This window comes from Xyrauchen texanus, chromosome 24 (genome assembly GCF_025860055.1).
Source record: "Xyrauchen texanus isolate HMW12.3.18 chromosome 24, RBS_HiC_50CHRs, whole genome shotgun sequence".
In the NCBI taxonomy this organism is placed as follows: domain Eukaryota; kingdom Metazoa; phylum Chordata; class Actinopteri; order Cypriniformes; family Catostomidae; genus Xyrauchen; species Xyrauchen texanus.
Genome location: NC_068299.1, coordinates 16,517,205 through 16,543,881, shown reverse-complemented (window position 1 = coordinate 16,543,881; position 26,677 = coordinate 16,517,205). Strand labels below are relative to the sequence as shown.

The 26,677-nt window shown below is 45.7% G+C and overlaps 3 protein-coding genes across 3 annotated transcripts in view; 2 read left to right on the top strand and 1 right to left on the bottom strand.

Annotated features, from left to right (window-relative positions):
- Positions 1–16,703, bottom strand: part of LOC127618313 (uncharacterized) — a 58,977-nt gene extending 42,274 nt beyond the window's left edge. Inside the window, exon 1 of the mRNA XM_052090696.1 lies at positions 16,443–16,703. Coding sequence (XP_051946656.1) covers positions 16,443–16,565 — 123 coding nt within the window. The 5' untranslated portion in view covers positions 16,566–16,703. The remainder of the gene's footprint in view (positions 1–16,442) is intronic.
- LOC127618309 (uncharacterized) overlaps positions 1–26,677 on the top strand; it is a 94,615-nt gene that overhangs the window by 56,143 nt on the left and 11,795 nt on the right. The window contains exons 9-17 of the mRNA XM_052090691.1: positions 4,391–4,515; positions 6,913–8,368; positions 10,644–10,704; positions 10,845–11,103; positions 11,720–11,769; positions 11,882–11,991; positions 12,739–12,877; positions 13,761–13,895; positions 21,592–21,684. Coding sequence (XP_051946651.1) covers positions 4,391–4,515; positions 6,913–8,368; positions 10,644–10,704; positions 10,845–11,103; positions 11,720–11,769; positions 11,882–11,991; positions 12,739–12,877; positions 13,761–13,895; positions 21,592–21,684 — 2,428 coding nt within the window. The remainder of the gene's footprint in view (positions 1–4,390; positions 4,516–6,912; positions 8,369–10,643; positions 10,705–10,844; positions 11,104–11,719; positions 11,770–11,881; positions 11,992–12,738; positions 12,878–13,760; positions 13,896–21,591; positions 21,685–26,677) is intronic.
- On the top strand, positions 930–2,009 carry LOC127618314 (piggyBac transposable element-derived protein 3-like). Its single transcript, XM_052090697.1, has 2 exons — positions 930–1,068; positions 1,158–2,009. Exon 2 carries the CDS (start codon positions 1,437–1,439, stop codon positions 1,896–1,898), a length of 462 nt encoding a protein of 153 aa, XP_051946657.1. The 5' UTR covers positions 930–1,068; positions 1,158–1,436; the 3' UTR covers positions 1,899–2,009.

Genomic DNA, 26,677 nt, shown 5'->3' with positions numbered 1-26,677 from the left:
ATAAAAGTCTAATGTGGAACAATCATTCTTCGTTGTTAAAAATCCTTGATGGGAGCATAAGCTTGATGATACAACGTTCCACCTAATTTCCTCAGCAGATCTTTTAGAAAGAACACCGTCCCACCCCCCCACCGAGAAATAAATGGAATGGCATTTTTATTTGCCCTAATATGCTTTGTGCGACACAGAAGGAAATTGGAAATTTCGGCCAAGATTTTATGCAAGCTGCCAGTATGTGCGTTGTCTAGCACATAGGAGCACATGTTACCATGGCAACAGTGTGTTTGCCAGATATGTGAAAATTTCCTCACACAGGGTTGGCTCATCAACTGCTAATTATCTCATCAAATTCAATATGCCATTAACACTTAAAGCTGTCAAATTAGACTCAATGTCTAAAAATGACACTGATTATTATGCTGATTATTATTCTAATTGCAAAGAACACAATTAAAATGAGAAGCAATGTAATCTTCCTACCACACTTAAATGAAAGTATATGTTTTGCTCTAATTTACTGTCTATTTCAAATAACAGCATTAGATACCATTGATATTGGCATTAGATGAGTATTAATCCCTGAAATTCTTATAACCCCATTTTTGTCCATTTGAACCTTCTGTTTTGTTCATTGATTTATACCTCTAAAGATCTGCAATTGCACATCCCAGGGCTCCCCTCTCTGGACATTTGAGATTATTGGATACAGATGTTACTAAATCTTTAATGGGTAGTTCTCACATTTATTGCAGAGTGTATGGAGTGCATGTTTGAGCATTAACATGACATCATGTTATGATAAACATGCATTACTTATCCTCTCGTGTTGTTGTTGAGAGCATTGTGTGGGCTGATTAGGTCAGGAAAGTTAATAAGTACTTCCTTCTAGTCATTCTGCTAATTTTATGTGTTCAATGAAGAGCAAATCACCTATTTTTCTAATATACTCTATGTATTGCTGCATCATATATGTCCTGACAACTAGCTGGTCTAGCTGGTTGGGACTTTTCATTGTCAGCTCAACTTAGCTGCTGAAGCTGATCAACCATAGAAGACTTGATGCCACCAGTACGTATAATGCTATTTTTCTTATTATTTATATTTCAGTAGATCTGGGCTTGATATTGACTCAAAAATGTACTCTCTTTTCTTTGCAGCTGTCTACTCGAGATTGTTGTGCCAGCTCACCCCAGCATCAGTGATGATGATGGCTCTGAGGAGGAAGATGATGATGTGGCAGACCCTGACTTCCTCCCACCCACCCACAACCTGGACACTCCAGGCCCGAGTGATATGGGCCCCTCTGCCAAGAGGAAGTGTGTGGAGCCTGCAGTGGAGGTGCTTGAAGAGCCAGCACCACAAGCAAAGAGGCCAACTAAGAAGGGGAAGCCAGGGACAACAGAATAGGCAGGCCTCCACTCAGGATCACAAAGGAGATGGAGAATAAGGCTGTCCCTCGTGGAACGTATGACTACGTCACCAGTGACGATGGGATCCTGGCCCTCAGGTGGAAGGACAACAGGATCGTCACTCTGCTGTCAACAGACATGGGGGCGGAGCCCATGTCCTCAGTCTACTGGTACTGCAGTGACACCAAGAGGAAGGAACAAGTGAGCTGCCCTGCTGTCGTCAAGAGCTACAATGCCAACATGGGGGGCATTGACAAGCGTGACAAGAGTGACATGCTGGTCCACATCTACTGCACCCCCATGAAATCAAAGAGGTGGTACAAGCGCATGTTTGCTTACTCTGTTGATGTCAGCCTCACGAATGCCTGGGTTTTCTACAGGTGGGACTGCAAGTCTCTTAGCCTTCTGGATGGCCTGTCTTTAAAAAAAATTAGGATCCAGGTGTTCAGGGAAGCCAGCAGCCAGAGGCCAGTCACATCTAATCCCTGAAGGAGCTCAGCATTTCCAGGCAGCCTCAGCACATCTACTGACATCCCCACGCCTGTCCGGGGACACTGCAGCCACACCCCAGATAGTTATGTGCGGTTTGACATGTCCCTGTTCCACGCCCCTGTCTACACTAACCACCAGACCTTCAAGTACTGCAGCAGGAAGAGGAACATCTTGAGATCAAACGTGGTCTGCAAGGTCCACCAGTGCCTCAATGCTTCATCAAGTACCACGAAGCAGTGGCCTAATTCACTAGACTTGACTCAAAAAAAAATCCTAATAATAATTACAAATGTTCCTAAATAATAATTAAAAATGTTCCTAAATAAATATTTTTATGTTTGTAACAAGTTTATATGTGTTTTTATTATATTTTTTTATATACACTTTTTGGGGAAAGACTTACCCTAGACTGGCGAAGAACCATATATGGTAACTTCAATGCTCTTGATTTCCAACCTAAAAATATATATATTTTTAAAAACTCACAAAAGTTTAAAAGTCTTATAATATCCTCCAAGATATTCTGTCTAAACAGGAGGGACTATGTGTGTTCATTGTACTTAGGTCAAGGCATAAATACATTAATAAGAGTTTGATGCAGCAATACCAGATGTATGACTCTAGCACATTCTTTTGAAAATGCATTGATTTTGCTACATGTTTGACTCTCATCCACACATAAACAGTGTTTCCCTCCACCGAACATCAAGACATTTGAATACACTCTCTAGTACTGCATACTTTGGAAAGCGCTGACCTTAAGAAATGGAAAACACACATTTCAAACAAAAGAGATTAGTGTGGATGTTGCCTGAGAGATAGAGAGACAAAGATGGGCAAAAGGAGAAAAGAAACGTTCACAATATAGACAGAATACCTGCTTTTGCTATCTTTGAGTATGTATCCTTATATTACAGCAACCAGAGTGGACAGTCTGCTTCTCACTGTGGGGGAGTGAAAATGTGTCTGAGACTGGAGAGAGAGTTGGAGTGAGAGTGTGTGTGTGTGTGTGTGTGTGGAGGGGGGCAGTGAGTGTGCAAGAGGCAAGGATCTGCAACTAAATCCATTTGGATGAAGCACACCGTCAATGAGAGATAGAGAGATTGGAGAGAGAGCACAGGATATTAATTGGGGATGTATGGAGAGAAGCGGGAAAGAGACATAGTACACAAAGCGATAAAACTGATACAGATACAGGTGTAATCAGCATTAGGAAATCATTACCCGCAGACATGGCAGTGAGTGCATGGCAGGCTCTGTCTCCGCTGCAGTGGGCTCGCTGGGGCTGGGACACTCTGCTGGGTGGGACACCAGGAGAGAATGGGGCAGACCCAGCCCTAAGGCTCCTCAGGTGCCTCAGCTGGACCTCCAGAAATGACTACATGATCCAAGGCAGGCAGAGGTGAGCATGGGGTAACTGCAGGGAGAAGCGCTCATGGACAGGGTGTAATGCGATGACACTGAGTGGGGGGTCTGCACATTTGTCTGTGGCTATGCCTTTGCTGTTGTATTTCGACTGCTGCTGAATGTGTACAAATTCAGCCAACATGTTAGTGTAACGGGAGCAAGCTGGTAGGTAGCTGTGCAGTATGTGATACCTCACTCCACTTGCCTCAAGATGCGCACTAGAGACTGATGCTAGATGCTGTAGCCTTTAGCCTCCTCATTAGCGCACCTGCCTCCCATGCCAGAGACCCTGGTTTGAATCCGCTTGGAGTGGGTCGAGCAGGAGCAGTTACAGTGGTGTTGTGATTCGAATGGGAGTGAGGTTTAGGGGGGTGAGTGTAATGGGAGCCAGCTGATAGGTAGCTGCGTAGTATGTAAAACCTCACTCCCCTGGCTTCAAGAGGAACACTGATGCTAGACGCTGTATCCTTTAGCCTCCTTGTTAGCGCGTACCCACCTCCCATGCCTCCTATGCCGGTTCGAATCCCATTCGGAGCATGTCGAACAGGTTACATTAGCTACCTGATTAAAATACCTGAAAAATATTTTGTTTTTCACAAAAACCCACATTATGTTACATCAAGGATAAAGAAAAGCTACATGAGTATTATCAATATGGGCTTATAATTTTTTTGATTTTAATATAGTGAATGAGAGAGAAACGAGGGGAAATGGAAACCGTGGCTGAGCTGAGAATATGTGTTTGAGCTTCTGCTATTGGTCTCCTAGCTGCAGGCTCAGCGCTTTAATTTCCATCTTATAATTCTCCACCAGGGACTGATAGAAAGGAGCAGATGCTGATTCAGACCTTTGTTTATAAGGTTTGGAAAACCTTAATTTATATTGTTTAATATTGGTGTGATAATTTAGTGTAAATGTGAGCTGTGATGTGCAGTAATACACTGCCTCATAAAATTATATTGCTTGATTTTCCACATGGTACTGCCTGATTGGATGTACATTTTTGTATGAAGACACAAACCATATCCTATGTTTGATATTATTAAATCAACTCTTCTTTCTCTTTAATTTCTCTTTTGTAGGAGCTCAGACTCAGACGGAGCGTTTGAAACCCCTGAGTCTACCACCCCTGTGAAGTCTGCTTCCCCATCAGTGTCCACATTAGAGCCTCCTAGCACCAGCTTAGAGCCGTCTTTAGGACAAACAGGTGAGAGAGGTGCTACGGTTGGACCTGCGTACTATTGCAACCCACTACACAACTGATTTTATAGTGTGAATTCACCCAAATACGGGTGTCCTTTTCTGTCCTTTTTACCCACGTTCCATGTCTTTCCATACCCGGATGACTTTCTTTGATCCGTGAAACGCATTAGAAATATTTAAGAATAATGATGTCATTCTTATAATGACTCAGTCCCTAACATTTTGCCTAACATCTCCCTTTGTGTTCCATGGAAGAAAGAAAATAATTGGGATTTGGAATAACTAGAGGGTGAGTAAATGACAAAATTAAAATTTTAGTGTAAAATATCCCTTTATCTCTGGAACCTAGGAAATGTAATAAAAAAAACACAAATATTAGGTTGCCAGATCAAGATATCTGAATCAGAACTACTGTAAAATATTTGTATGCAAATCTTTGTTGGTTTGAGCTTAGATGCTTCTTTATCCCAGTGTTTCCCAGCCTTTTTTCTGCCAAGGCTCACTTTTTACAACTAAACAATTCTACGGAACACCACTATCCCACATAGGCTAACCATCATCAATATTTTTCCTTTTCAAGAACTTGTCCATGTTTTCTGTCTGTCTTAGTAGTGTGTTTACTTGTAATGTTTGAAATTCGGCTATGCAAAAACAAAAAAAAATCACATACAGTGCTTGCGTTAGACTTTCTCATCATCCGTCATTTTGATGGACAGGGTCGTAAAAATTCTGTCATAATCTATTATTACCCATCATTTAAATTTTCATATTTTAATGATAATAAGACTAATTTATAAAATATAGATTTTATTAATATAGATTTTATTTTAGTTCACATTTTATTTTTTAATCATGAACTTACAGGATGAGCATATAGCAGATTATTTATTTATTTATGAAGAGAACAGATGAACAGCAGAGACACCACAGGTAGCTGATGAATGTTTTTTTTTCCTGCAGTGACAGCGGAGGGTCGACTAAAACACGACATATTAACAACGCAATATTGCAAAAAAACAAATACGATTAAAATATGACAGAAAAAAAAACACTTAAAAAATTAACTGAACAGAACTCAATCGACAACTCAAGCTTTCCTCCTGGTCCGCATTGACTTAAACTGGGTGCTCGCCTGTGCATAATCAAACACATCAAGGGAGACTGATGCTGATGCAATTGTCATTAGATTTTGCATCTTTGCCTCGGACAGACGACTTCTCGTGACAGTTTTAATTTGGTTCTGGAGGCTGAACCCAGCGTCAAGCGCCGCATTGCCCTCCACATGACAAGATTTGCAGGAAGGGTCACAGAGGGGGGGTTTTACGAGTTTGCCGCGTAAAAGAGCTGGAGGTATGCACAATAAACATTGAAAACACATATTTGGAAGAGATAAAAAAAGCTTGCAGTTGCTTTGATAGCAGAAAGTAATAAAATGACTCGTTTATGTTTAGGTCTAAGCGTTTTCTTTGTGTATTTAAATAAGTTAAATAACTGGGGTCTCTGATATTCGTAAACGATAAGGTAATATTTAATTAAAAGAAATTATGAGACATTCAATGTCTCTTCAAAAATTTGGACAGTTTTGAAATATTTCTTGTTGCTAAGTACTCTCAAAGACATTGTTGATGAAGCAAAAACGTGTGTGTGAAAAACACACTGTCACATACATTGTAAAGTAACTTCATAGACTTCAATGTATTCTGCTGTACTGATGCGAGTCATGTGAAAGACCCTTAACGAATGTAAATATCACTCACTTCTGCACATTAATCATTGCTCTTCACAATCACAAAAGTTACTGATTATGGGTTCAAAATGGCACATTCTCCCGAAAGGTGAGGAGTTTGGATCCCTGAAGTTATTTTTTTCTTCATGCATTTATTTATTTTGTGGAATTTGTTAATTTTCCACGGCACACCTGACAATCTTTCACACCGGCACAGTGGTTGGGAAACACTGCTTTATCCTACCATGTTTCTTTTCATGCCTTTTTATTTTAAGTTTTCTTGCTTATTTTGTTTAATTACAGCTCTGTATAAAAAAAATATTCCAAGAAAAAGCAGGAAAAGACACCTTTTTAATTTCCATTGACAGGAGTACTAGCTGTTTGCAGATCTTTCTTATGGAACACTTAATGCATACTCCCTCTAGTGAAGATGTGCTGTATAAGCATTGAATATTTCTCAAAAAAAAAAGAAAAAAGGAAACAATAGTCTCCAGTTGCAGAGCCATACAATGTTTCTGTACACTTTTCTGTAATTTGAATTTCTGTAATTTTGATATAACTAAATAATATCAATATGTCTGTGAGACATGGTAATGCGGGTACCATTTTGTGAACTGTGAACTTCAGAGCAAATTCTGTTTGTTCAAATGTTTAACAATAGTGTCATTTTTACAGTATTTACAGTCTCTTCCACTGTTGACCCCACTGCCAGTGAAGCTAAAGACCCATTACATGTTCAGCCTCCTAGTCGATCTCAATCTACTGTCTTTGATGAGGACCAACCAATTGCTGCCAGCGGCGCCTACAAATTTGACTACTTAACTGCTACCGACCCCTTAACAGAATCAAATTTTGTGTCTGGGCCACCTAGCCGAGAGGGTCATGCTCCTCTTACCCACTCACTAAGCCTACAGTCTGGTGACTTAGAGAGCACAGGAGACAAATCCTCAGGAGGGACGCCTGACAAACCCTTTCACCCACGAACAGAGTCCTTCACCATAGGAACCGAAAGTGCTCCAGGAACCCTCTGCAAAGCAAAGAAGCCCCGTCCAGATTCTTTAAAGAAGGAGCCTCTTTCAAGGCAGAACTCAAATTCTGAGCGTTCCTCACCCAAACCTGCTTCTTCAAGCAGCACATCGGAAGAAAAAAAGAGGGGGAAACCCCATGCTGAAAGTCCCTTTAGAACTCAAGAGGGGGTTGGTACCTCACCCAGCCCTAGTCCTAGCCCTGCTGGTACCTTAAAGAGGAACAGGTTAAAATCTCGAGTGGAGAGTCCTCCATATTTGGCTGAGGAGATCACACCTACTCTTGCCTCAATATCAGCTCAGCTCCAAGCAGAGGTTCCTGATTCAGTACCTGAGACCCCAGTTGTCCCTGACGAGGAATCTCCTATCCCTCCCAGTGCCTCCTACAAATGGAATCCGGACAACTTTGAGAACATTGATCCATTCCGTACAGGAGGCAGCAAAGTTGCTAACTCGCCATTCTTGGACAAGAAAGCTGACTTTACATCACTTTCAGACCCCCTTCAAAGCACTCATGTTGCTGTAGAGGAGCCTTGTGCCCTTTCCCCTACAGAACAACCCCTCAGCCTCGAGGAACAGCCAATTGTAAAGCGACAACCAGTCAGACTGGAGTTTGACTATTCAGAGGACAGTGGAGAGGCGCCACGCAACACCCCTCCACCCAAAAAACTGGGCAAGAAGCCAGGAGCCAAGATGCCCATTAGAAAGCCAAAACTGGGGATTAAGAAGGCCCCTCCACCTCAAACAGAGCAGCTAGACAATGCACCTGTCAGAAAGCTTTCAAATGACAATGATGATATCCCTATCCCCAAGGCATCATATAACTTTGACCCAAGCAAGTGGGATGATCCAAATTTCAATCCATTTTCTTCTAATAGCGGCATCCCCAACTCTCCTCGCCTGTCTGGAGGAACCTATAGCTTTGACCCAAAATCTTTTGATGACCCTGTTGATCCCTTCAAACCATCTAAAAAGATGGGGAATTCGCCTCCAAACGCTGCCTCTTTTGACCTGTCCACCAATGATAATGACAATGATAACATTGTTGATTTGGAGGACCACAACCAGAACAAAACTGCCAAAATTAAGAAGAAGCCTCTTAAATCGTAAGTCTGCCACCATTTTCTCATTAATGTTGGCATAACGTGTGCTGTTAATTTTTTTTACTTTTGTGTACTTTGAACAGTGCTTGTCATGCAAATGTTCTCATGTTTCCTTGTATCTTTCTGGATGTGTGTGGGTGATTGTGTTGATTAGTACAGTATGTGTCAGCCTCTCTGTCATCTGTCTTTCTGTTGATCTCATATATAACAGGAAGTCCAGCAATTTCTCCTCTCTGTATTGGTTCTTGTAAATAGAGAGAGAGAGAGAAAGAGAGAGAAAATATGTCAGCATCAGTAATAACATAAATTATTATAATTTTTTTTTAAGATTTCAGTAGTTCATCTTAGACTGCATTGCTCTTCGTTTAATACAGCTCTCATTTAATATAAACTCCACTGATTTCATATCATTCTTAATCAGTCATTAAACGTACTTTGCTCCTCTTCATTTGATATTCTCTAATAAGTATTACCATTTGATTGTTTCCCACTGAATCCAGACACCTTTATTGACCCTGCTGAAATGACCAGCATACAGTAACTGGTCCCCAACTTTTGTTGTGTTTTGGTTGTTGGTCCCCAGAAAGGGGATGCTGGTGTGTTTGTTTGTTCCCACCAGGTTGCTTAACGAGCCAAACCAGCAAGACTACTTTGGTCAACCAGCTTAATCAAACAGACCATGCTGGTCAAACAACATTACCAGCTCCAAACCAATATAAACCAGCCTGGACGAACATGGAAATCCATGCTCATCTAAGCTGGTCTTTTCAGTAGGGCAGTCTAAGGCATATGTTATATATGTAATATATGGGCATATATTAGAGAGTTTGTTATCATTGTTTTGTGCTCCCTGGGGTTGTGGAAACCAAGGCTAGTTGTTAAAGTGAACATGGCAGGTTTTATCACAGTTTAGTTGTCTGAATTTGTTGCATGCATTCAGATGAATCCATCTAATATAATTTGCTCAGCTGCATAATTTCCTCTTCAGATTTCTCAAAATGCAAGGATGTTCCTTTATCTTGTTCCACACCAGTGCCCCCCGGTCAAAAATAAATGTTCATAACCTTTAAACAGGTGGATTGAAGAAAGGAAATTGGGATACTTTCTGTGTGGAATTTGCATTTTCTCCCTGTGTTTGCGTCGGTTTCCTCTGGGTGCTCCAATTTCCCCCAGAAGTCCAAAAACATGCAGGTTAAGTGACTTGGAGACTCTAAATTGCCCCATATGTGTGTGAGTGAAAGTCCCCCAGCCACTGGGGGTTGTTTCAGGAAGGGCATCCGGTGTAAAAACTTGTGCCAAATTAAAATATATATGCGGACTATCACGAGGCAGACCCTGCACCTATGTGGAACAAACTCTAGGAGAGAGAGAGTGAAAGAAGGATATTATTGAAAGGAGATTGTTTACATTATACTTAAGAAATTGACCAAAGTTCAACAAAGGCAATAGCAGAGAATGGTTATAAAAACATATGTTTTTATAAGCATCAGTTATGTAAGGAATCTTATTTTGTTTGGTCAGTGAGCAATTTGACAGGGGTTTAAGTGATTCATATTAACAATTTGACAGGGGTTTATGTGATTAATATTAACTGTCATTAGGTCAGGACTGAGACTGGAGTATTAAGAACAGGACCTTTTTATTTCCATGTCCTGCTTCAAAACCACAAATATTTACTGGATAATCATCATGCTCTGTTTATGGGAAAAACAGAGTTCCAATTAATCTCTAATATGTGTTGCTCTTTTAATTTCAGGTGGGTAAAGATCACTATATGATTCTAGAAATTATAGCATGAATGTTTCCCTAAATTATGGAATATAAAAAGTTAGAATACGTTTTCATAAAAAACACAAATGGCACAATGTAACATTCAAATATTAAACTAATAGCACTCATCATGATGTATTCTTTGAGTATTCCATTTTATTCTGCACTATTGAAAAATTAACTCACTCATACGATTTAATCCTTAATAGTAAGCTCCACATTTAGTGGTAGAAGTACTTGTCAAATGTTTTCTTAGATATTTAACAGAACAACACAGTAGTTTTGTATTACTCAATTAAAAGAGAAAACAAACTGTTTCTTTCAAAGAAATGTGTAGCATGATCAGAATGGTTGGTGGAGACTAAAAGATTTAAATAGGTATTAGCTGATAAACAGAATGTAGTATGACAAACTCCAATGTCCCAATAAGAGATATGTTTTTTCTATTATTCCAAGTTGATTCTCTTAGCACAGCACTTAACATAACTTGTCTTGTTTTCTTAAACAGTAACACTTTTAGAGTGAAGAAGTCGCCAAAGAGGTCTCCGATTACTGAGCAGTCTGCACAAGTGAGTGCAAACGCAAGCACAAAAGCACACATGCACATATACACATGCAATCACACTCACTATAGCACAGTCACTAATGCAGACATTCATTGTGAGGATGGTCTGTGTCTTCCCTTCGCTGTCATCTCATATCATAACAGTGTTGTCCTGTTTGTTCTCCACTCTTGCCCTCCACCTCACACACACATCATCACCTGCAGGAACACACACCCAATGCCAATCCTGACCCTTCACAGGATCACGCCACAGACGAGGAGAAACTGGCCTCCTCCACCAATCAGAAATGGGCAACTCGACATGACGTGGAGGTGGAGCTGATCTCTGATGTTCAAGACTTTCCCCAGCCATCTGACTTCACAGCTTTTGTCAACGAGAACAGTTTACCCTCACAAAATGATGGTAAGGGTTAATCATAATTCAAGTCATCATATCACTCCGTCATCACTAATCATGTGCAGACTCACACAGAATTTGCAGCCACAAAACTCTGCAGGAAGTTCTGCAAAATTGTTACACTCATCATTCACAAAGTTCTACACATTCACCACCCTTGGAGTGTTCCTATATTAGACATTTTGGCTAATTTTGCCTTCAAAAACAGTGCAAAATATGCACAGATTAAAAAAAAATGTTTTTAGGCAAATTCTGTTTGGGCCTGATGTCTCTGGTGTTAAATTACCTCCTGATTTTAGAATTTATGTAGAGCTCATGGAGTCTGTTTTCTCAAAAGATTTCAAAACAATATGTGATCATTCAACTTTGTTAATGATCCTTCTTTGGCTGCAACCCCAAATTGACCTACAGGGAATCAGTTGGACCCTGGGGCAGCATCTGTTTGAAACTAACTGGGTCAGGAGCAGATAAATTGTAGTGCCACTCTCATGTTGGTCTTGTCAGTCTGTAAACTGATGATCAGTGTACAAAGTATGCTCTTGTCTTCATCAGCCATAGTTATTTATATATATATTTTATTTTTTATTTTATATTTTCACTTTCTCTGATGTCTACTCTGCAGTTACAGAATATGAGATTGAGTACATGGAAAAGATTGGCTCCTCTGCACCTGTAAGTATCTACCTGACCCATAGACAAAAATAATGTGTTTGACAGACACTGAACTAATACTAGATAACAGTCCTTTGTGTTTGTGTGAGCGCATATATGTGTTTGTTTGCAGCCTCTTTCAATGAAGAAGCCCTCACTTTACCTAAAGCTGGACTCTGTGAACGACAGTCCAAAGACGACCTCTAACATGTACGATTCAGAGCCTAACTCCCCTTGCACTGGGTAAACTACACACACACATACATACACAAACATATATTACTTAGTCCTTATGAAATCACTTGACAAGTGTAATTATCAGTCCTGCTGTGTTGTCATATTTCCCATTGAAACATAAGTGGGTAGGAATGGCTTGTCCCCCCCCACCCACTTTTTTTCTTTTTTTTGTCTAGTGCAATCCAGGCTTAAGTTTTCAATACAGCTTTTAATCATGACTTGCTTATGCTATTGCCAGTCAGATTGCAAGTAAGGGGCCAGGGTTTGGTTGGTTGACCATGGCAGATCCATTGACTACCATTCAAAAGTAGCCATGTTTTCTGAGGAAATAAATGTTTTGACAAGCAACATGTAAATCTTAAATATTTTATCATATTAGAGTAGATATTTTAGAGTATGGATTTCTATTTGTCTTTGACTGCTGCCTGGATAGCTCAAATGGCAGGTGGTATTTAGGGGGAGGGGACATACTTATTCAACAGACCATTTTATTATAGACATTTTTTGTAGACACCTTGAATGCTGGATGAGTCATCAATATTTTTAATTTTAACAATAAAGACGGTACATTTCAAAATATATATTTCTGCTAAAAGTTATTTTGTCAACTTTTATGAGTACACTACACTATAAATACCCTTAAAACTAGCAGACATGGATTTAATAAATTTTACACCCATTGGGTCTTTAAAACAATGTATTTTAATTGGTAGTGTTTTTCATGTGATGTATTTTTTGTCTAATTCTTCACAGGAGCTTTGAGGAGATGGAGGCTCAGATCTCACAGGGAAAATCATCTGTTCTGCCATCACGTGGCACTTGTGAGCCCTTGGCCTCAGAAAAAAGCAGAAAGAGGGAGAGTCGAGTGCAGAGCAATGAGAGAGATGGAGTGGTAAGTATAAACCAATCAAACAATGAAATATAGATCAAACCATAGTTGTTAGGAATTCCTTGTCTTGTTTCACTGTTGCCCTCTGTCTGCCATTTTTGTCACCTTTGCATTCCTTAGTTTTCACTTTTGTCCCTTGTGTAGCCCCTTAGTCTCTTTGTTAGCCTTCGTGTTCACTTGTCATTGTTAAAGAACTACACTTCCCAGAATCCACCTGCCATCATCACTGCCATTTTGTTCATTGTTCTCACCTGTGTCTTATTCAGTCATCACTCACTGTGTATTTAAGCCCTGCTTTTTGTTCACTCCTGGTCGTTCGTTGAATGTTTGTGAACGTTGTTATCCCGGTGTGTTTTCCCTGCCTGTATTCTCAGTGTTGTGTTTATTTCCCCATTGAGGGTTTTCCTTTGTGTTTGTTTTGATTTTGTTAAATAAAGTAAGCCTGCGTTTAGATCCAGTCTCCTCGTCTGCCTTCGCTGCCTTCTGTTCATAACAATAGTAAGGAGTGCATTTATTTAATTACCTCAGATAATGTAGAGTTTTAGTCTAGGACAGGTGTAACACATTTGTGAAGATTAAATGATACATTATTATAATTTTTTTATTTAAATTGCAATGCATTTACATTCAAACACATTTTTTTATTTTCAGTCTAAATAGGGAGGCCAGATGAAGATAATGATTCTTATACTTTGCATACAGCTTATTTTACATGGCACAAAATGTCCTGACCAGAATCATCATTGCATAATTTAAATTCAAGGCCTCAAAAAGCCATTGTAGAAGTTTTATCATGCACTAGGATAAGTAAGACCTTGCGTTGCCTCACTGATACCCAGACACCCCCACTCCTTGTGTCCCTCTACTGCTCTCGGTCCCATCACAGTCCCTCATCCAGGGCCCCATGGATCCCTCTGATCTGCCCCTCTTAGACAGGCTGTCTGATTCAACTGCCCTTCTCAGCTACCTGGAGCCTGATCTGGCAGAGACCAACCCCACTGCCTTCGCTCAAAAACTGCAGGTGTGTAGAAAGAAGTCTTCCTGCCAAACTATTTCTTCTCCCCTGGACATTTACTGTGTGTGTGTGTGTGTGTGTGTGTGTGTGTAGTGTGTGTGTGCAGTGTGTGCGTGTCTTTACCCAGCTGTGTTTTACTGTGTTTGTTTGTCCTCCAGTTCTGTGTTTGATGTACCTTGTTTGCCTTGTTTGTTTTTTCTTTCATTTTCTTTGTTCAAAGTTATTTTGTCTTATGCTGGTGTCAGAAGAAGTTTACGCACCATCTCAAAGGACATGCCCATTAACCGCCATCTAATGCTTATTGCATACAAAACGAATCGGTTACTAACGTAACCTCGGTTCTCTCTAGATGAGGGAACGAGTATTGCCTAAGCTAGCTTACGCTACGGGAAAGATTCATCTTTTCTGAGATATTGAAGCCAAAAAATTATCCTTAATTTTGTATTCATTGTCAACGCAGTGCGGCAGCTGCAGACCTTGAGCGGGCTAGCTAGCGAGCTCATTGGTTGCTCTGCGGCAACTGCTGCAGCCTATAGACGAGCTTGGGCGAACTCGCATCCAATGAGAGGCGTCCGCAGCTTACTGCATCAAAGCCCGCCAAAAGGGCGTGACTAGAGTGCATATAAGCGTAGTTTGTAGGCTGGAACCCTGGTTTTCATTGAATGAAGAATCGCTCGTGGCGCGAAGCACGGCCGGTTACGCAATACTCGTTCCTCATCTAGAGAGAACCGAGGTTACATTAGTAACCGATTCGTTCTCTTACGAGAGGTTCTCTCAGATATGTAAGCTAGCTTACGCTCACGGGAACCCTTTGTCAACGCCGTGCGCGCCAAGCATCCACTGCATGAGCCCCAGGGAATTAAGGGGGACCCGGGGGAGCCCTTGTGAGTGGGGAATTAATATTTGGCCGGCAAGAGTGCGGGCCAGTGTGTGTGTAGTACATAAGCACATAGACAGAGCGGCGGTGCCAGGGGAGCTGTTGCGTATTAAACCGCTAGCAGTTTAGCCTGCAGAGCGGGTACTTCCAGATTGTAAAATCTGACAAAGGTGGAGGGGGAAGCCCAGCCCGCTGCCACACATATGTCATGAATGGAAATCCCGCTGGACCATGCCCACGAGGAGGCCATGCCTCTAGTGGAGTGAGCCTTAATGCCTAGCGGGCATGGTAGGTCTTTGACGCCGCGACGCGGCAGCAATAGCGTCCACTATCCATCTGGACAGTGTCTGTTTCGAGGCGGCGAGACCTTTGGTGCGCCCTCCGAACGAAACGAAAATCTGCTCGGAGCTTCTGAAAGATGCGGAGCACGCAGTATACAATCTCAGTGCTCTGACTGGGCAAAGGAGATTGGCGTCGTGTTCGCCATCAGATGCTGGTAGCGCCGACAAGGAAATGATCTGTGCTCTGAAAGGAGTACCGACCACCTTGGGAACGTAGCCGTGTCTAGGCTTTAAAATGACCTTGGAGTCACTTTGTCCAAACTCAAGACACGCAGTGCTGACAGATAGCGCGTGAAGGTCTCCCACCCGTTTAACTGATGATAGGGCAGTTAGAAAAATGGTTTTAAGTGAGAGGTGTTTCACATCCACGGATTGAAGCGGTTCGAAAGGGGGGGCTTTCATAGCTTCGAGAACTATAGAAAGGTCCCAGATAGGAACCGATGGGGGGCGCGGAGGGTTCATCCTTCTAGCTCCCCTGAGGAAGCGGATGACCAGCTCGTTTTACCCTGTGACTGGCCGTGCAGGGGTTCAGCTAACGCGCGACGGCTGCCACGCATACACTTTGAGCGTGGATGGGGATCTGCACTTATCCAGCAGCTCTTGTAAAAACACGAGCAGCGGCGACACCCCACATGTCCGTGGGTCCAGGTCTCTGTCGGTGCACCATTTTGAAAACAGACCATTTGGACGCATAGAGTCTTCTCGTGGAGGGGGCTCTAGCGTGTATGATGGTGTTTATTACTCCTTCTGGCAAAGCGACGGGTAGTCGTTGATCACCCACTCGTGTAGCACCCAGCCGTGGATGGGGATGCCAGATCGTTCCGCGAGCTTGCGAGAGGAGATCTGCTCTCACTGGGATGGGCCACGGCGCTGTCAGTGACAGCTGCGTAAACTCCGGGAACCATGTTTGATTCTCCCAGCGTGGGGCTATGTGGAGCACCGAGTGGCATGTTTCCCTGATCCTCTGCATTACCTGTGGCAATAGCGAGACGGGAGGGAAGGCGTAAAGCGGGCGGTTGGGCCAGTCCTGGGCCAGCTGCCCTCGCTCGAGAAAAATATTGGGCAGTGAGAGTTCTCTTGTGACGCAAAGAGGTCTATCTCTGCTCTGCCGAATATGCCTATAACGCCTGGACTGTTTGAGCGTGCAGGGACCATTCCCCTGGGGAATATTGTCTCTGGACAGTCTGTCTGGGCCGTCGCTCAGGTGGCCTGGCACGCGCGTCGCCCTCAGCGAGCGCAGGTGGCGCTGGGACTAACTCAGTATGCGTTTCGGTCAGATGGAAGAGGTTCCTGGATCTGACACCGCCCTGACGGTTTAGATAGGATACCACAGACCTGTTGTCCGAGCGGACCAGGACGTGGTGACCCTGAATGATCGGGAGGAAGCGCACGAGCGCGTACTCGACCGCTATCATTTCCAGACAATTTATGTGAAGGAGCTTTTCCTGAACTGACCATAGGCCAAAAACCGGAGAGCCCTCGCAGACCGCGCCCCAACCCGTGTTGGACGCGTCTGTCGAGAAGATTTTTCGGCGAGATACAGCATCATCACTCCCCGCTGATACCACTCGGCCACTGTCCAGGGCTGCAGAGCTGAAATACAGGTCTGAGTCACTCTGATTGGCTGGCGGCCTGTGGCCCAAGCCCGGCAAGACGCGCGGGTGTTTAGCCAATGCTGAAGCGGGCGCATGCGCAGTAAACCCAGTTGAAGTACTGCTGCGGCTGAGGCCATGTAGCCTAGCACTCTCTGAAACTTCTTCAGAGGTGTGAGGCTGTTCATCTGAAATGACGCTGCTGGTCGCTGCACACGGCGCGGCTGTGTAGATAAGCGAGCCGTCGTTGCCACTGAGTCTAGTTCTATTCCAAGGAAGGAAATTGTCTGACTGGGCTGTAGTGAGCTCTTGATCCAATTGACTGCAAGGCCCAAACTGTTCAGATGACTGAGGAGAACTGTCCTGTGAGACAGAAGCTCTGTATGTGATTGTGCCAAAATCAGCCAATCGTCCAAATAGTTCAGAATTCGCAAACCCTGACTCCGCAGGGGTGCGAGCGCCAGGCCCATGCACTTCGTGAAAGTACGGGTGCCAAGGACATGCCGAACGGAAGGACGGTGTATTGATAAACCTGGCCGCCGGCTGAATCTCAAGAATGGCCTGTGACGGGATTTATCTGAATCTGAAAGTATGCATCTTTCAGATCGAGAGAAATAAACCAGTCCCCTGGCGCACATGCGCGAGGAGTTTGCTGGTTGTAAGCAATTTGAACTGTCTTTTGCAAGCGCTTTGTTCAAAACCCTGAGATCTAATATTGGTCTGAGGCCGCCGTCTTTCTTGGGGACAAGAAAATAACGGCTGTAAAACCCCGACTCGCTCAGGGAGGCGGCACTCTCTATGGCCCTTTGCACAGAAGGTTTGCTATTTCTGAACGAAGCATGCACGCTGCTTCCGTGTTCACAGTAGTTTCGAGCTGCGCTCTGAAGCGAGGAGGATGGCGATCGAACTGTAGCAAATAGCCCTGTTTTATTGTGCTTAACACCCATTCGGATATCCCTGGAATATATTCCCACGCTTTGAAGCGTAATGTTAGAGGGTGAGTGGCCAAATCGCTCTGATTGCCGCACACAGCAGCTGAACAGAATGTGTGAGTCGCTTACTGTGCTTATGCTGGACTGCTCGCAGACAGCATGGACAGGCTGTTCTGTGAGTGACTTCCGATTGAGGTGAATGGGGAAAGAGTCACGCCTGTTAAGTGATACGCAAGCATAGTCACGGGCACGGGACTTACATACAGAGAAGTGTTTGCTGGCCGTGTGACAGAGCGGGCAGAGAATGGGCGCACGCGACGTATTCGTGAGCGCATTTATTGACTCTAACACTCGAATGGTTCGTAACCGCTTTTGAGTGTGCTCTGATGGGGACACGGAACGTGTAATGCTTGTGTGTAGAGGTGAACACTGGATTGTGGGCACATTTTCTACACATAAGGCTGGTCGTGTGACAGAGCTGCCAGAGAATGGGCGCCGCGACGTATTCGTGGGTGCGTTTATTAACCCTAACACTCGAGCGGTTCGTAACCGCTTTATGTGAGTGTGCCGTGATAGGGCCACGGGATGTGTAATGCTTGTGTGTAGAGGTGAACACTGGGTTGTGGGCACATTTTCTACACATGGCATGCTTGCTCTTTACCAGATTTATTTGGGTCGCCGTGAAAACGGCGTTTGAGCGCAGGCAAGCGGGCGTTAACACCGGCTTGTTGGCTGCTGAATCTACCACTGTAGTAGCCTGAAGGAAGGGGACTGACAGGGGGTGAATCTTTGACTGTGGTCCGGCCGCAGCGGGACTGATCCGTTGTTTTGTCAACAAAGCTAGGAGGACTTCGGTTGTTCAGGTTTCAGCGCAATTCTAGTCAGAGGCCCGCGGGGGGGGGGCGGCGGTCTGCGGCGGCTGTCTGAGCGCGATCGAGGGCGGCTGCCCTGTCGACGCTGAGAAGTCTGGCTTTGTTGAGCTGGGCGCTGTGAAGAGGCTCGTGCAGGAGGCTCACGTGGGCGGCCTGCAGAGGAGCTAGCGCGACGAGGCAGAAAGAGATTCATGGCTTGTGTGGCTTTTTGGACCTCTGAAAATGTCAATGATACCACTCACCGCGGAGCCGAAGAGACCGGATGGAGAGAGCGGTGCGTTGAGGAACGTAGAGCGCTCTGCTTCTCCCATGTCGGCTAGCGTTAGCCACAGATGTCTCTCGGTCACAGTCAGTGCGGCCATGCACTTCCCTATAGCTTGGGCTGCAGCTTTGGTAGCTGGAGGGCGAGGTCCGTAGCACTGCGTATGTCTGCAACCGCCTCTGGATGCCTGCTTTCCTCATCCCACTCCCGCAGAAGGTCCACTTGGAGGATCTGTAGGACGGCCATAGAGTGCAGAGCAGATGCAGCTTGGCTGGCGGCGGAATAGGCGCGGCCAACACAGGCGGAAGTTGTTCTGCAGGCCTTAGACGGGAGCACTGGTTTAGACCGCCATCTCGCGGAGGGCGGGCAAAGGTGTGCTGCTACCGCGATCCTCGACCGGAGGGATGGAAGCGTAGCCCTTCTCAGTGGCGCCGCCCACCGAAGCAAGAGAGGTGGAGACGTGGGATCGGACCCTGGCCGAGAAAGGCGTGCTCCATGATTTGGAAAGCTCGGCGTGGAGTTCCGGCAGGAAGGGAGCGGCCCGGTAGCGGGTGCTGCGCGGCGGCGGCTCTGTAGAAAGCAGCCGTCAAGTCTGTTGGGTGCCTGCTCAAGGGGCGGTGACCACTCGAGCCCGAGGCGGTCGACGGCCTGTGTGAGGAGGCGTGTTAGTTCCCCTTCGACTCGGGCGCGGGTCCTGCTGGATTCCTGGGCCGAGGAGGAGGCGTGTGAGCCTGACCACTCCTCGTCCGAAGCCATGATGGAACAGCCCTTATCCTCCGCTTCTCGTCCGAGATGGCAGCAGAGCAGCCGCCGGCGGCAACTGCGCGTCCCGGGTGGGCGGGGAGGGTGAAGGCGATGCTCGAGGGATGGGCTCCGGCGAGGCAATCGCTTCTACCACTGTTTCCGGCAGACTTTGAGAGCGGCGCTTTTTTCTGTGCGGCTGAACGGAAGGCGGCGCGGCGGCTTCGGTCCTGAGCGCTTCGAGTCGAGCCCGCAGGGTCGACATCGGCAGCTCATCGCAGAGATCGCATCCGCCTTCGGCGAGCTCTGCATGCCCCAGTCCCAGGCAGAGAGCGCAGATGATGTGGCGGTCTCCGGTGCTGAGAGGAGCGCGGCATGAGGCGCAAGTGGAGCGAGGCATCTTAAAAAAGACGCTCAGTACTTTTTGTGAAGTTCTTTAAGAACTAGCTTGCTTTTTTAAAAAGGATACGTCGCCGGATGGCGTAGCTCGCAGGACGGCTGAAGGTGGCGAAGACGGCCGGCTTCTTCGAGCGCTGTCCACGCTTGCTTGATGCCCCTCGAACGGCGACGCGGCTTCCGGTTCAGTGATGCGAAGAGCTTCGCTGAAGAGATGAAAATCAGGGTTCCAGCCTACGAACTAGGCTTATATGCACTCTAGTCACACCCTTTTTGGCGGGCTTTGATGCAGTGAGCGCGCGGACGCCTCTCATTGGATGCGAGTTAGCCCAAGCTCATCTATAGGCTGCAGCAGTTGCCGCAGAGCAACCAATGAGCTCGCTAGCTAGCCCGCTCAAGGTCTGCAGCTGCCGCACTGCGTTGACAATGGATACAAAATTAAGGATAATTTTTTGGCTTCAATATCTCAGAAAAGATGAATCTTTCCCGTAGCGTAAGCTAGCTTACGCAATACGAGAGAACCTCTCGTAAGAGAACTGGAAAGCACTTTCTTGATTTATGAAGCTCTGGTCTAGTCAGGTTGATACAATGAACACTTGAGGAAGAACTAATCACAGAATTTGCCTGCCACTAAGTAGCAGGTAATCTAGATATCCATGAACAGAACATTATCACTGTGAAATAATCAGTACTTATACAGTACATAGTACTTTTGGACAGAGAGAAATTCTGCCAATAGACTTCTGCCTCCTTATTTGCATATTTTCTTTCTACATCAGTCTATTATTATGGTGTTATCTATTTCACACAACTCCAGCTCGAAATTACACATAACAACATTTTAAGGATGTAGACGTAATCTAATAAACAGGAATTAATAATTTGTTCAACTAATACTATGAGTTAAAAATTATTGTTGTTTTAGATGAAACAACTAAAGAGAGGTAATTTGACAGGTTTATCACATAGGGCACATAACATACATTCAAGGGGTAATGTGTAAACCACTGTCTTCCTCTCAGTCTGATAGATCGGGAAATATGAAACTTGCAGCTGCAAAGAGTGCTGTCTCTTCGTAGCTAAGTGGGCAGGTGTTGGCCAGAATAAGCTGCTACATGGACCAGATTTTATGCTGATAATCAAAACTTTTTTTTCCACATACCTTTATTTGCACAGTTCTCATGATACAAATTTTGTCATCTGCACAGTACGCACGGACAGTCCGCTTGAAGCCTAGTTTTTCTAAACATATGGATACTTTGCGTCTTTGCGCATTATTGCCGCATGCGCCATCCCGTTAACTGTGGCTAAAATAGCATATGCATACTATAACTGCTATATGATTCTGTGCGCATTAGTATGGACTTGCCCTTAAAAGAGTATAATTTGAATGGCTTAATGCTCAACTGTGGGCAAGACAGAATGACATGCAGAAAAATCTAAGTATACTCCTAGCTTTAACTGAGAAAAACTAGTAATAAAAATCTTGAGAAGGATGGATGGATCTGTCCTCATTCATAACTTTCATAGTAAAATGTTTATGAGTGTGTGTGTCGTGTATATGTTCGTTTTTCCCCTCAGACTTAGTTTTTGAGTGGGGCCAGTACAACTCTAAACCCTCTTTTCCTCCTTGCCCCCTACCCTCACTCCATGGGTCACTCACCCCCACCCCCCCTCCCCCCGGCCCAGGAGGAGCTGGTGCTCGCAGCCCTGAGGATAGAGGCTCTACAGGTAGCCAAAAACATCTCTCAGAGCCCCTCTTTGTCCACTGTGTCCCCTCAGGTACTGCGCTGAGCCAGCCCACACCTGTTTGTGTGTGTGCGTGTTTGTGTGCGTGCGTAAGCATGTGTGTGTGATATCCCCCTGAAGTGAGCCCCCTGACTGCACCTTTGGTATGAGTGTGAATATCTACCCGTAAACTACCTCACCATACTGTGGACATGACATCTCACCCCTTGATTCTCCCCATGTTACATTTCTAACTTGGCTCCTGCCCCCTGATTGGTGCTATTTTATCCCAATCCTGCACCCTCTTGAGCAAGAGCGGTATGTCTTCTCCCAGGGATTTGTGATAATCCTGCATGTTTGCCTGGACGGGAGATGCCTAGAGACAAAGATTAATGTGAATTGGAACTCTACTTAAATAAAAAATTATATGTTTAGTTCACCCAAAAATGCAAAATCTTTAATCATTTACTCAACCTCAGGTTGCTCGAAACACATCTGACTTTCTTTTTTCCCCTGAAACGCAAAAGGAGATGTTAGGCAGAATTTTAGCCTCATCACCATACAAATATTTATGTACACCATACATAAAAGCAAAAATGCAATGAATGTGAATGGTAACTGAGTTTAACATTCTGCACATCTCTTTCATTCCATGGAAAAAGAAAGTCATATGAGTTTGGAACATATGAGGATGACAGAATTTACATTTTGTTATGTAAATATGTTAATACAGATCTGTAAATATATTGTTCGGGCAAATATTGCTTTTCCTTAGCATTAAGTTGAAAGTGAAAGCTGTAATTTTTGGCATATTTCATTGTCACATTTCTGTTGGTTCCTGATTTCGATTGCTACTAATGTACCCTAACTCATTGGAAAAAAGAAGGCCACTTTTTGGAGGCCACTGGTGTGGTTTAATGTTATGCTTAGCTCTGATCAGATCTGCTTTCAGTCTGACCTTTAGAATCGTCATGTTAGATGACTGATGACCACCTCAATTTCAGTATTTGTACAGGAAATGGAATGAACTGACTAATCGCCTTATCCCGTATTCTCAAATATGAACACAACCCTTCTAACACACCTCATATTTTCTTCCCACTCCATTCTCATGACGTTGTCCTGCATGCTTCACTGTCTTGCTTCATGAAGCCCAGCTCACGCCGTTGGAATCTCAACGGTTCTATCTCAATGGCTAATGTAAGATTGACAGAAAGCAATTCTGCTGTAGTTTAACTAGAACTAGTTCATATATGCTAACTACACTGTTCCTGTACCACCATTGGTCTAAACCACCATAAACCGCATCCCCACTGCCAAAATAGGCGTAGAAACAAGAACATAATATCTTTCTCCAATCCTCTTTGTTTACTGTAAAAATTTGATATACATTTTTAAAAGATGTTATGTTTACTTTTTCATAATCAGTATTTTTTTCTTGTTTTTCAGGAAAAAGTGTCATCCTTTAAACAAGATTAATTTACTTGCAAAGCAAATTTTTGTGAGATAATATTTATTTTAAATGAATATATCTTATTTGTTATACATTTTCCTTATCCCATTGGCAAATAGTTTTTTTTTTCTTGTTATAAGTGTAAACCTCACTCACTTTGTTAGATTTATGCTTAAAAAAAATTTGTTTTAAAGATGTTTACAGAATTTTCCTTGCAAATCATTACAAAAATACTGTTTAAGAAACGTACATATTACAGTATTTCTTTAACTGTAAACTAAAATGTCACAATTGTGCTTCCACTGCGCATTCTGAATTGCTACATTTACTAGGAGCAACAAAATAGACTAAGAACTATGTGTGTTTGAAAGACAGTCACATCCTACACCTTAACAACACATCAAGACACATTTAATAGGATTATCTAAGTTTTATACAAATAACAAACTTTACCCTTCTGTCGCTCTCTCCACGTTGTGGCAGAGAAGCGACACTAGGGGTCTCTCTTGAGCGCCGATATCCACCTCTGATCTATGAAAAAAGGCCAATGAGAGTTGGCAGCCAGTATTTGCATGTCCCGCCCCCGGCCATACGGGTATTTAAGCGGCGCAAAAATGGGAGTTCATTCAGAAAATTTCTTCGGAGCCGATGGTCTGTCTGCAGTTTGCTGCGAGTTTACACATCACTATTACGTTCCTGTTTCCTCTGACGATCTGCATGCTGTTGGATTTGACGGCGCACAACAGCGGCTTTCTCCTACTTTGCACGGCGTGCATTGTTGCCCCTGAGCGCTTTGACAGCACAGACACACACACATACTGTGTATTAAAATAGTTATTTCCCTTAAAAGAGTGAATTTCTCTAAAAGAGCAAAACAGCGGTGTTGAACGTCCTTTTCAGGACGCGTCTTTTTCAAGATGCCCTTCCGCCCCTGTGTTGTTCCTGGATGCGGTAGAGTGCTCTCCGCTTCAGACGGCCACAGGCGCTGTCTCGTGTGTTTGGGCCGCGATCACACCGAGGCGGCGTTTGTGGATGGCTCATGTTCTCACTGCGAGAACATGACCATGACCACGTTGCGGTCGCGGCTTGCTTTCAACAGAGAGCAAGCCACCCCAGCTGCACCCCGCATTGCTCCTTCTTCCCACGGGATTGAGGACGATGCGGTTGGCGCTGGGAGCGATTTGGGGGCGGCAGCGGGTGCAGTTTCGCCGGGTAGCCCCCCGCGAACCTCCCGTTCCCAGACACGCTCGCTGGTCCCCGTCCACACTCGCGGCGATAGCGGCTCGCCTCACGGCCTGGCTGTTTATCCTCCCGAGCCCGAAGCAGATGAGCTCGCCGCTGCATCAGAGAGTGTGATGTCTGATGCCGAGGACTCCCCTGGACTGCCGCCTTCGGGCCAGCAGGCCCAGGCTGAGGCCGACGCTCAGATGTCTGACATGCTTTCCGGCCGCCGTGAGCATGGGGTTGGATTGGAACCCTCCATCCTCCCCACAGCCTTCACGGTTGGATGACTGGTTCCTGGGGGCTGCGCGCCGTTCGCGGCCACGCATCCTCCGGTCCCATTTTTCCCGGAGGTGCATGACGAGCTGACGTCTACGTGGAGAGCCCCGCTCTCCGCTCGTCTAGGTGCCAACCCGCTCCAATCTCACCACCCTCGACGGCGGAGAGCGCCACGGATACGGGGCGATTCCCCAGGTCGATAGGGCAGTTGCGTACCATCTATGCCCCGGTAGCCCTACCTCCTGGCGTGGCCGCCCCGTACTCCCATCCAAGCCCTGTAGGACAACATCCACGCTCAACGCAAAGGCCTACAGTGCGGCTGGATGCGCTGCCTCCGCCCTGCATGCGATGGCCCTCCTGCAAGTCCACCAGGCCAAAGCACTCAGAAAAATGCACGGGTGTGGACCTGATCCTGATGTGCTGCAGGAACTGCGCTCAGCGACCGACCTCGCCCTGAGAGCGACAAAGGCCACAGCGCAGGCACTCGGACAGGCGATGGCCACCCTAGTGGTCCAGGAACACCATCTCTGGCTCAACGTGGTCGAGATGCGTGAGGCCGACAAGAACCGCTTCCTGGACGCACCTGTCTCCCAGATTGGCCTTTTCAGCGACACCGTCGAGGACTTCGCCCAACAGTTCTCCACGGTGAAGAAGCAGACGGAGGCCATATCTCACATCATGCCCCGCCGCACACCTGCCGCTACTGGCCCTGACCCGTCTGCTCACAGAGGGCGTCCCCTTGCGGTGAAGAAACCAGCTCCTGCTCCGCCTCAACCCAGGCCCAGCTCTCAGCCCCAGCGTCGAGCACCCCGCAGGTGGCGCATGCCCCCTGTCTCACGAACCCCCTCTAGGACCCGGAAGGCTCCCAAGCGTTCCTGAGACAGTCGACCCAGAGCCGAAGACGTTAGCTCCGGAGGTGGTAAGACTGCTCTGTCTCCCGGTGGAGGGCCGGGAGGAGAATCCTTTGTTTTTTCATTTGCCACACCCCCTGACGGGGGCTGTGGTACCCACACTCTCAATAAAAGAGCTATTTCCTTTGCCTTTGGGTCACCTGGCCTGCAAATGCCGTTCTCACGGCAATCTGCTTTCAGATTACGACAGTCCCGGTACACCGGACGCGGCGATCCCGCCTTCTGCCTGCCCACGACTGTCCCCTGGCCGGCCGGTTCAGACGAGTCCAGAGGACACCAACATCAGACCTCCTCCTCAGTCACGAACCCGCCCCCTGCAGGGCGCGTGGAGCAAGGTAAGTGCTTTGAGTTTATTCTCAGCACCTCAGCCTCAGGCCGCAACAAAGCCGGCCGACGCTGCATTACCTGTACCGCCCCGCTGCGAGACCCCGCCAGGTATGTCCAAAATACTCGTCCCTTTGGTGCCCCTAGCGCAGAGCTGGGAAGCGTGGTTTTCGCTTCCCAACGCGTCACGCTGGCTGCACCGGACCATTCGACTCGGTTACGCAATTCAGTTTGCCTGGCTCCCGCCCCCCTTCAGGGGCGTCCGCTTTTCCGCAGTACACGCCGAGCATGCCAGTTCCCTGCGCACAGAAATCGCGACCCTCTTAGCCAAGGGCGTGGTAGAGCCCGTCCCTCCAACCGAAATGAGGAAGGGTTTCTACAGCCCTTACTTCATTGTACCCAAGAAAGGCGGTGGCTTACGACCAATCCTGGACCTGCGAGTTTTCAATCGGGCCTTGTTAAAACTCCCGTTCAAAATGCTCACGCAGAGAAATATTCTGGCTGGCGTTCAGCATCTAGATTGGTTCGCAGCGGTAGACCTGAAGGACGCGTACTTCCACGTCTCAATTCTGCCGCGACACCGACCCTTCTTACAGTTCGCGTTCGACGGCCAGGCGTTTCAGTACAAAGTCCTCCCCTTCGGCCTGTCTCTGTCCCCTCGCGTCTTCAAGAAGGTCGCAGAGGCGGCCCTTGCCCCGCTACGAGTAGCCGGCATCCGCATTCTCAACTACCTCGATGACTGGCTCATCCTAGCACACTCTTGAGAGTTACTATGCACACACAGAGACCAGGTGCTCCAGCACCTCAGCCGCTTGGGGCTTCAGGTCAACTGGGAAAAGAGCAAGCTCACTCCGGTTCA